This window comes from Syzygium oleosum, unplaced genomic scaffold, assembly GCF_021117445.2.
Source record: "Syzygium oleosum isolate NSW1041296 unplaced genomic scaffold, Sole_v2.1 Sole_v2.05, whole genome shotgun sequence".
NCBI lineage: Eukaryota > Viridiplantae > Streptophyta > Magnoliopsida > Myrtales > Myrtaceae > Syzygium > Syzygium oleosum.
In genome coordinates this window covers 5,302,752-5,314,093 of record NW_026607489.1, presented here as the reverse complement: position 1 = coordinate 5,314,093, position 11,342 = coordinate 5,302,752, and the positions used below count along the sequence as shown (strand labels likewise).

At 43.1% G+C, this 11,342-nt stretch overlaps 1 protein-coding gene across 1 annotated transcript; it reads left to right on the top strand.

Annotated features, from left to right (window-relative positions):
- The first annotated feature begins 1,521 nt into the window (after nucleotides 1-1,521).
- LOC115676465 (receptor-like protein kinase 7) lies at nucleotides 1,522-5,159 on the top strand. Its single transcript, XM_030599403.2, has 2 exons — nucleotides 1,522-4,322; nucleotides 4,479-5,159. Exons 1-2 carry the CDS (start codon nucleotides 1,760-1,762, stop codon nucleotides 4,856-4,858), a joined length of 2,943 nt encoding a protein of 980 aa, XP_030455263.2. The 5' UTR covers nucleotides 1,522-1,759; the 3' UTR covers nucleotides 4,859-5,159.
- The last annotated feature ends 6,183 nt before the right edge of the window (nucleotides 5,160-11,342 follow it).

Sequence of the window (11,342 nt, the reverse complement as noted above, 5' to 3'; positions counted from 1 at the left end):
ACTCGGACTATATCTCTTTGAGACGGCATATTCAATGCTCATCAGTCAATGTAATCATACTGTCCTCCACATCATGTTTGAATCTTGTTTTGGACCGATCGAGCATGCATTTGCCAGTATCCTCTTGTCCTCTTTGGCAGGTGAATCATCATTAGATTTCATTGTAGATAAACACCCATCTGGACCCCTCAATTAATCTAAAAAAAACATCGGGTAGGGAAGACCCCGATGTGCTCGCATCGATAATGCCCGGGGGGTCTGGCTTAATCGGTGGAATAAATCGATCGCGTTCTGCATCGGTCAATCGGTTCCCAATAAAGAAATGCCATGAAGCCACCTAACTAATAAGCAATTGGTCGATTGGCAAAAAGGGAAAAAGAAAAGGAAAAAATCCAATCATTGTCATTTTGCTAAAAACCAATCAAATTCAAACAAAGGTAAGAAAACATATGGATGAGGCATCACAAAAATCAATTGTATTCCCCCATTATTGCTTTAATAATAAGCGAAGCTTCCATGCGTTGCTTAGAAGGTGTATCGCCATTACATGATAAAAAGAAAGACATTGCTTCTCTCAGCCACCTCCGAAGCAGAAAGCCCCAACCTTAATCTATTTTTAAAAATGGTTAATACCACGAAAAATCTCAAACTAATATATTTATGACAAATTTACCTCATACTAATTTTTTGACTACCAAAAACTCCAAACCTATGATAAATTTGCCTTCCGTTAGTTTCGGTTAAATTTTATCGTCAAATTGCTAAATTTGATTAAACGTGACAGTTGACAGATTGGAGTTTTATCCTCCATTTCAATTTGTGATTTTTCATGGTATTAATCCAATTTAACGTAAACTAACGGAGGGTAAATTTTTCACAAAGATACTAATTTGGGATCTTTTATGATCAAAAAATTAGTTTTGGGTAAATTTGTCACTGGTATACCAGTTTATGGTTTTGGATGGTCAAAAAATTAGTTTATGGTAAATTTATCACATGTGTATTATTTTAGAGTTTTTCGTGATATTAACTCTTTCTAAAAAGTGTTTTTTTTAATATAATATATTCAATTACCTTAATCCATTGAACGTGCATGTCTAGGTGACTTCTTGTCCTTTCTTTTGTGTGCGATAAGGTATATCCTGTTCAAATAAGGCAAACAAAAAAATAATAGTGTATACAATTTGTACGGAACAAAAGTAGGCAAACAAAAAAAAAAGAGTTGGGACATTTCATGTTGAATATAAGACTCACTTTGATTTCCAACCCAATAAAAAAAACGACAAGAGAAATAATTTATAATTAGCATAAAAATTTTTGAGTTCGATCGGCTGATTCGAATCCACTCGATTCTTTTTATCTGACTTTCAAATTGATATTCAAGTCGGACGACGCTAGAATAAACTTCAGAAAGATAGTTCCCACACGCAATATCACGCTTCACCAAGTCGCCTTTGAGTATTAAAAAAAAAATCAAAGTTGGACGACTTGTATGTACACCACCACAATTATTACCTTCTTCTTTTTTGTATTGTCTGTGCCTAATAATGAGGCATGTATCTACCGTTATTAACAGAAAACAGGAACGCCAAACCCCCTCTGCTCAGAGAGAAACAGAGCATGCGTTGATGATGGGAAGACAATCGTCCTAGGTTGAATTGTCTCCATCTTCAATCTCCCTTCAACTTTACTTCTCTCTCTCTCTCTCTCTCTCTCTCTCTCTCTCTCTCGCTCTCTCGCTCTCTCTCCAGCGCCAATCATGTCCGCGTCAACCGGCTGGCGAAACCTCGCCCCTCTGTTCCTGCTCTGTTTCCTCTGCCTCTTCTCCTCGGCCGTCACTGCCGACGAGCTCCACGCACTCCTGAACCTCACAACCACACTCCAAACTCCAAATCCAGACCTGTTCTCTTCTTGGACGCCGAACAACCCACCGTGCCAATTTGCGGGCATCACCTGCAATGTCAACGGGTCGGTGATGGAGATCGATCTCTCAAACCAGCAGTTGGCGGGCGTGCTCCCCCTGGGATCGATCTGCGAGCTCAGGAACTTGGAGAAGCTCGCGCTAGGATTCAACTCCTTGCACGGCACGCCAATGGGCGATTTGAATGATTGCGTTAAGCTACAGTACTTGGACCTTGGAAACAATTTCTTCTCAGGATCGGTCCCAGACATCTCGTCTCTTCGCGAGCTGCGTTATCTGTACTTGAACAAGAGTGGGTTTTCCGGGGCTTTCCCGTGGAGTTCCCTCAAGAACATGGCGGATTTGATCGTCTTGAGTGTCGGAGACAATCCCTTCGATAGGACTCCTTTCCCTGAAGAAATAGGAAGCCTTTTGAAGTTGAATGTGCTTTACATGACGAATTGCAGCATCGAAGGGCAAATCTCACCGGTTATCGGATATCTCATTGAGCTCGAAAGCTTAGAGCTTTCACTTAATAATTTGACCGGTGAAATACCTAAAGAGATTGGAAATTTGGTGAAACTCTGGCGACTCGAGCTCTATGGCAACAGTTTGACCGGAAAGTTCCCTGTCGGATTCAGAAACCTCATCAAACTTGAGTACTTAGACGCGTCGATGAACTATCTCGAGGGCGATCTGTCTGAACTGAGATCCTTGACAAACATAGTTTCTTTGCAGCTATTTAAGAACCAGTTCTCTGGGGAAGTACCAATGGAGTTTGGCGAGTTCCAGAAGCTTGTCAATCTGTCCCTTTACACGAACATGTTCAGTGGTTCTCTGCCTCAGAAGCTCGGCTCATGGGCGAAGTTCATTTACATAGATGTCTCGGAGAATTTCTTGGAGGGTACGATCCCACCAGAAATGTGCAAGCAGGGGACGATGACGAAGCTTCTCGTGCTTCAGAACAGCTTCTCTGGTGAAATCCCAGGGGCTTACGCGAATTGCTCGAGCCTGACACGCTTTCGGGTCAGCAACAACAGTCTCTCGGGTGTTGTTCCTGCTGGTATCTGGGGACTGCCAAATGTGGACGTGATTGACATCTCTTTGAACCAGCTTGAAGGGCCAATCACCTCTGATATTAAGAATGCCAAGGCATTGACTCAGTTACTAGTTGGAAATAATCGCTTGTCGGGTAAGTTACCGGAGGAGATTTTGGAAGCTGAATTGCTGGTTAAAATCGACTTGAGTTACAATCAACTCTCCGGGAGAATCCCGGTGAGTATCGGCGAATTGAAAAGTTTGAGCAGCCTCTATGTGCAGGATAATATGCTTTCTGGTGCCATACCCGAGTCACTGGGCTTGTGTGTTTCACTAAGCAACCTTAACATGGCTCACAATTCGCTGTCCGGTAAAATACCATCGTCTCTTGGATCTTTGCTGACTCTGAACTCTCTGAATTTGTCCGACAACGAACTCTCGGGACAGATTCCGGCAAGTTTATCTTCCCTAAGACTAAGCCTTCTCGATCTCTCCAACAACCATTTGACTGGCCGTATCCCACAATCTCTCTCGCTCGAAGCATACAATGGAAGCTTTTCCGGAAATCCCAGCCTATGCACCGCCACAAGGATCGGTTCCTTCAAGCAATGTTCGTCTCATCCGGGCACATCGAAGATCATCCGAACCATCGTGATTTGCTTCCTTATAGCTTCAGTGCTACTACTGACATCCCTGGCATGCTTCATTTGCATCAAGAACAGAGACAAGGATGGAGACAGAAAGTCAAGAGAAGAGTCCTGGGAAGTGAAGTCGTTCCACACATTAACCTTCACCGAGGATGAGATTCTTGATTCCATAAAGCACGAGAACCTCATTGGAAAAGGGGGTTCCGGGAACGTGTACAAGGCGAAACTCCCTAGCGGTCAAGAACTCGCCGTGAAGAACATCCCAAAGGCGGAGTCTAGTACCCAGAGAAGGAACCTCAGTACTAGCCCAATGCTAGGTAAGGGCGGCAAAAAATCCCGAGAATTTGAATCCGAGGTCCGCGCATTGAGCTCGATTAGGCACGTCAATGTGGTGAAGCTGTACTGCAGCATCACCAGCGAGGACTGGAGCCTGCTCGTTTATGAGTATCTCCCCAATGGCAGCCTGTGGGACAGGCTCCACTCTTCCGGGAAGTCGGAGCTGGACTGGAAGACGCGGTACTGGATCGCGGTCGGGGCGGCCAAGGGACTAGAGTATTTGCATCACGGGTGTGAGAGGCCCATGATTCACCGCGACGTGAAGTCGAGCAACATCTTGCTGGATGAGCTCATGAAGCCCCGGATTGCTGATTTTGGGCTTGCCAAAATCCTTCAAGCCGATCGTGGCGTCAAAGATTCCACACAGGTCATAGCAGGAACACCTGGTTATATTGCCCCTGGTAAGGAATTGATCGTGGCCATGCCCTTGTATTTCCTTTTCTTAAATTAATTTCTGATAGCTCTCTTCGAGTGAAACCAGATAGAAAATGATTAATTAGCCAATAAAGTTTTGACAGTGCTCAGTGCTTATAATTCATGCACGGTCTATGTCGCAGAGTATGGATACACGTCCAGGATCAATGAGAAGAGCGATGTCTACAGTTTCGGGGTGGTCCTGATGGAGCTTGTGACGGGGAAGAGGTCGATAGAGCCGGAGTACGGGGAGAACATGGACATCGTGAGCTGGGTCTCGAGCAACTTGAAGTGTAGAGAGAGCGTGATGCGCCTGATGGACCCAAGGATCGTGCAAGATCACACACGGGAGCAAGCCATCGAGGTGCTGAGGATCGCAATTCTGTGCACGGAGAGGCTTCCTTCGCTCAGGCCCACCATGAGACGCGTGGTTCAGATGCTGGAGGAAGCCGAGCCGTGCGGACCAGTCGACATTGTCGTCGAGAAAGATGGCAAGTTCGGCGTGGAGAGTGGGAAAGGCTGACCGAGATGTACAACTAAATAGGAGGAGTGGGGTATTAGCCGATGCCCGATGCCGACCGAGCGAGACATCGAACTCCCGGGACGAAGGTGAGGGCTCCATATCGCCGGGAGCACCCGATGCTTGCTTCGGAACCCGAACATCATGGGATGGAATGTCGGAGACCGGACAAACGGAGAGAAACTGTTGTATAGGAGCATTTTCAGATTGTATTGTATGGGAACTTCAATGTAAATGTGGAAACTGTTCGTTGTTCTCTTTTCAGGCAAGAATTTCCCAAAGTCGTGGTCAATTTCTTCATTAATCTTTGCTAGGTTATGGGGTTACAAGCATGTACCATTTTCCGATGTTCTTTTCCTTTTTCCTCGTGACATTTTGTGATCGGTTCGCTCCATACGGAACTACGGGCTCCAAACGAAAAACAAATCTGAATTTTTAAGAGTTAGGAAGCGATGCACAATCAGAAGAACTCTTACGAATAGCGAGAACTAACGCGATCGGACGTCCGGTTGTTATCTCCGCATTGCAAGACGACATCACCGAGCCATGATCACGACGATCATCCTCGTATAAGCTTTTATTAGTTTGTCAAAATTGTTGTGGAAGATGTTGAAACAGAGTAATTAAAGCCTAAGAAGATACGAGCCAGGTCATCTTCGATCTAATCTGTATTGGCATCTACACTGCTGGGCCGGTGGCCCAAATTGGCCGTGGAGTGTTAGCCACAGGTTAAATCAGATGAACGACTAGACAGTAGAAGATTTGTGGGTGTTTTCAGCTTCAAAAGCCTCACGTTTCTGTTTTATATTTCTTTTATTATTATTCTTTTGAGAATCTTTGAAGCAATTTGCACGGCGGTGTCCGTGTTCTTCCGCTCGAGTTAGTAGGTGACGTAATCGAAGCATTGAATATGAAGAAGCTCGTGCTCCACCGGCTCACCCCGGATGGTCTAAAGCTAACAAAAGACTTGCACCAAGTCGCAACTCGATAGATGTTTATAAGCACTCAAATTTGTACTATTAAGATATGAATCGTGGATCGACATGTTAAATCTATGAACCGTGAATCGTGATTTGAGAATCAAGTCGAATCAAACCGTAAAATTTAGGGAAATACCTAAAATGGAAAAAAGTATCAGAAAAGTCTTAAACCTATTGTATTTGTGCCAATTTAGTTATTAACCTTTTAATGGTGCCAATATAATCCTCACCTAGTACCAATTCAGTCCTTCTGGCTAATTTTGGCAAGATATTAGTGACTTGGACGCTGGCCGGCACTGACGTAAACAACTTTTAAAATTTTTGCCTTTCTTTTTCCTTTTTTTTTCTTTTTTTTTCTTTCTTTTTTCCATTCCCTTCCTCCTTCCTCTAGCCGGTCGCTTGACCTCAACGATTCGATGAGGGTTGAGGACCGACCTCGCCCGATCCAGCGAGGGTCGAGCCTTGCCGGCCATTGATGAGACCTGACCTCTAGTCGTGCCTCGCCCTCGCCAGTGACCAGTGAGGCTTGCTAGAGGCCAGCGAGGTGGACCTCGCCGGGGCTGGCCTCTAAACATGCCAAGGTCTAATGACTGGTTGGAGGAAGGAGGAAGGGAATGGGAAAAATAAAGAAAAAAAGGAAAAATAAAATAAAATATAAAAATAATTAGAAAATTATTAAAATATTGTTAAAAGTTATCCACTTCAGCACTAATTGTGCCACGTAAGCTAGTCAGCATCCATATCGGCAATATCCCTCTAAAATTAGACAGAAGAACAAAATTGGCACTAGGTCAAAAGGTTTAGGATTAAATTGATACCATTAAAATATTTAAGACTTAATTGGTACCAATGCAATAAATTTACGACTTTTCTGACACTTTTTCCCACCGAAAATTATTATTTTGTCTTAGGCATATTTTAATTTGGCAAGGAACGTCAATGCTTCTTTAGGACAATAAGACAACGGTGGTCATGTTTGCATAAGAAGATGTTGCGACCGATTATTTCCTTTACACAAGGATCATATTTAGATGTAATGACAAATCCTTCCACGTTACTCGATTTTATATTTGGATTGTAAAAAATAGAATATAGTGAAAATATTGTATGACTATACCTTTAGACACGATAAAAAATTGCATCTTTTGATAAGTATCAATAATACAAAAACTATGACTCAATAGAGTCATGGATACATTCCAAATTGTAAGTTCGGTAGGGCAATGGATAGATTATCATGCAATGAGGAAATTATCTACTGATTGGTTTATACTTGAAGATAGATCGAATCGGGTATCGATCGGTTCCGATAACTATGGTATTAAGAAGCTTGAGCTCGAGCTCAACTAACTCTCACGGTGGGTGTTCGAAACTCGAACGAGTATTATGTTTTCATGGTCGAGTTCGGCTCGAAATCCGGCGGTTCAACTCGAAGTGGCCTTTGTTCTCAGGCTACAACCATCCTCATAATGGTCATTGTTTTAGATAATCAGATTGACAACGATAATGGAATTATTTTTAGATAGTTAGGTTCCATTTGTTTCGCAGAAAACATTTTCCTCAATTTTCGGTATTTGATTCGATTAGGAAAATGAGTTAACGGAAAATGCTTTCCTCATTTTCCTCTTTGAAAAATCGGAAAATATTTTTCAAATATTAGTAAATATCGATGCTTGCACCCGAAACTCTACGCTTAGACATGAGAATCCCAACGTTGGTTTTCAGGTTCTCGGTGTTTAGGACCAAGTCTCCGACGCCTGAGGCCGAACCCAAGTCCCCGACGCCCACACCCAGGTCCATTGAGACCAGGCTCAAAGCTTTGATGCATGTGCCCAATGCCTTGGTACCCGAGCACAGGTCCATAAAAAGACAGTGCTCGGGTCCCCAGCACTCTAGCCCGGGTCCACAAGGATTGTGTGCATTTCCTTGACGTTCGGGCTTGGATCCTTAGTTAATAAAATATTTGTTCTTATAAAAAAAATTAAAATTAAAATTTTTAATTATTTCCTTTTTCCTTTTTCTTTTCTTTTCTTTTCTTTTTCCTTTTTGCTCGGCCGGTCGCCAACCACGATGACAGCCAGCGACTGGCCACAGGCCAGGGACGAGCTCGCTAGAATTTCCATGAGCCAAGCCGAGCCGAGCCGAGCCAAAGGTCGCTAGAGCTCAAGTTTGTTGAGGGGTAGTTTATATTCCCCAACAGGAAGGCACGAGGGTCCTGCTCTCCGATGAGTGGGCGGGGGTCTGTAGGGGCTATCCCGACAAGGGTCATAGGAGTAGCATCCTCAAACCGCTAGAGGGCTTTTATAGTTTAGGCCCATATTTTATTAGTAATTTGAGCTTTGGCCCATGAATAGCTACTGTGCCGCACATATATAATATCTTTATCTTGTAATAAAGAATTGTAATTAAAGAGGTGGGATGTACTAATGATAGTGGAATCTTCTAACCCTAGTTTATGGGTAAACTAAAGTGAGCCAGAATAAACTTGTGTCTCAATTTTTCTTTCTCGCATTTACTTTCTATTTCATTATGTTTGTGCGCCTAATCCTAACAGAGTTTAGAGGAGCGAAGCAAAGCGATGTCGACAAGGTTTTGTGCGCAGAGCCGATTGTCTTTTGGTTCCTCTTCGAGATCCTGTAGATTTGGAATCCTCATCATTGTTGTTCCTGAGGTGTGTACAAATTTAGCGCCAGAACAACGATCGCATATATGCTTGAAATAATTAGTCAATAGAAAATCTCTTCATTATTGACATCAATTTATGTCTCAACATATTCGTGGACGGTGGAAGTATTATTCGGTGATTCATTTTTGTAACAGATATAAGCGATCATTTTTTGAAAAATGTTTTTTACATCATTCATTTTCCGCGAAACAAATAGAGCATTTTCCAAGCGATACAAGCGATTATCACTTATTTTGTATGAAACAAACGGATACTTAATCAGACTTTTACTCTTGCAAACCAAATCTTCACCTTCGATCTTTTGGGAAGAACGAATCACACTAATGAGCAGAATCCTCAAAAGAAAGCAGACGAATCTCTTTTTCAAGAATGTCACCTTTGTTTAGGGTTTTGGGACGCGGCAGGCCGCAGAATGAAGATTGGCAAGATTAACAAAAAAGAGATGCGAGAGAAGCATTCGTGGCCCTTGATTATGGCCTTTGGGTCCTTGTCTGACCCCTGCCCTCCCTCACTCACTGTACAAGAGCACAAACCCAATGTCATCAACCAAGCAGAAGATGCACCCGCCCTCTATGATTGGCTAAACTGTTAATCCCCTCTTTTGCTCATACTTAGCCAATTTTGCAAGACTATCATTTGTTTATCGCGACAAAGCCGTGACGACCTCTCGGGCGCCGCCACGTCGCGCCCCTCGAGCAAATCCGAGATGCCAAGCCCACCTCTCCTCTCTCCTCTCCTCTGCTCTCCTATCCTGCTTTTGGAGAGTGGGCATCTTTGCTTTGGGAATTCATCATTGGGCTCGGCATTCCTCCACTCCAAAGGAAAAAATATCTTTGTTAATGTTTGGATATGCTCTGTGGGTGAGCTGATTTGAGAGCCAAAATCAATGTGAAATCCGTGTTCATACGAATTAATTCCAAATACCGATTGGCCGGAAGGCATAATCCGTCAAAGCATATTTTAGATCGAATCCCGGGGTTTAAGCAAGTGTTGATCTTTTATCAAGAGAACCCATCATGCCGATCGAAACCCAAATACCGCGAGAGTGAGTACTTGCACATCACGAAGACAAGAAGCGATGACCAATCGCGATAATGATATTTATGAGCCGCCTTACGGAAGAAAAATGATGCCTCGATGAAAATGAAGTACATTAAAGAAAATCCAAAAAAGAGTGTGTGTATATATATATATAGATACACAGCAGCCTCTAACAAGAGATGCATCTTAAAGAATTGCTTCGTGGGAAAATAGAGCTCTTTAAATCTCTGCTTGATGACAGATGACATCTATCGATCGTTCCAACATCCTTGCACGAAAACAAATGGCGTTTCTCTTGTAACATGCACCAAAAGAAAGTCTGCAAAGCTGTAGTTGCCAGTCACAACTAATCAAAACCCATGATTGTCCTTCGGGACATATCAGATGATTGCTGTATTATGAATAGAGAACCCACTGAGCGAACAGAGAAAAAGACATTCCTGTACTCTTCCATGTACCTTTTGCTAAATTATTTCGTGTGGTCTCCACCGGATTCCCCACAACAATATGCGTAAAGATGTGGGGATACTATTCCCCAACTGGGCCTGCCACCTTTTTGTCTATTGAAGGAATTTGATCTGATTCTCTGTGTCATTCACCCCAAAAAACCAGTGAAAGCAAACCAACAAGCACTTTGGAGTGGCCCTGCACGAAGTCAACTATGGAAATGGTTCTTTTACCACCCCCACACTGCTCAAGAATCAATTTTTTACTGTGATGTGATCATGTATGTTGTTCAGTTAAAGTACAAAGAAGACACCATGGACATGCATGGGATGGCCTTGAATAGCTAAGGGTGCATTTGTCAACCATTTTATTCTCGAAAATAATTTCTGTTTAGAAATGATTATTTTTTATTCCGTGCCCGGGAACAATTTCTAAGCATTTGAAGGTGTTTGGTAATTGCACAATATTTCTATTCTTGGAATAGAAAAAGAACAGAAATGCGTTTGGTAACTGTATAAATTTTTTTTATTAATAATATTTTGAATTTCTAAATATTTCTTTTTTTTATTTTTCTTCTTCTTCTCCTTCCTTCGCCATGGCCAGGTTGTCGACGCCGGCCACCGGCCATAGGCCAGGGCCGGCCAGGGCGTCGCGGCCCTCGCCCTCGCCAGATCCGGCGAGGGCGGCTCGCGGTTTGGGCGAGGGCTGGACCCTCGCTGCCACGAGCCGCCCTCGCCGGATCTGGCGAGGGCGGCGGTTAGGGTCGCCCTCGCCGGCCTTGGCCTGTGGCCGGTCGTCGGCCATAGGCCAGAAAGAAGAAGAAGGAAAAAAAAAAATCTTTTTCATTTCTGATTTTTGTTCCCAAAATCAAGAAGCAATTTTTTTTGTTTCTTGATTCTATTCCAAAACTAATTCTGGGAACAAATTTTTGCAAATTTGTGCCCGAGAACAACAAATTTACCAAACAGATTTCTGTTTCAAAACTGATTCTGAGAATAAAAGAATAGAAATAGTTATTGTTTGGCCGGTTGTCAAACCAGCAAGTTGAAGATTAAAGTGTCGGACCCAGAAATGATATTGAGCAACAAGCGTTTAGGAAAACAGTGGCATGTGCAATGATGGACGAGAAGGCAACGCAGCGAGTGCTGCGTGCTTGGCTATGGAAAACGCAGAGATGGAAACATAGAGCTTGATCAGGATCGGATGCGGTTTATTCACGTGTCTCATCAGTATAAAGTAGAACCAAAACATTGAATGGTTATTCTCAACTTGATTTAGTGGGGGCATACACATAAAGCTCCTTTATGCAAAGTCATGCATCTCTCTCTCTCAG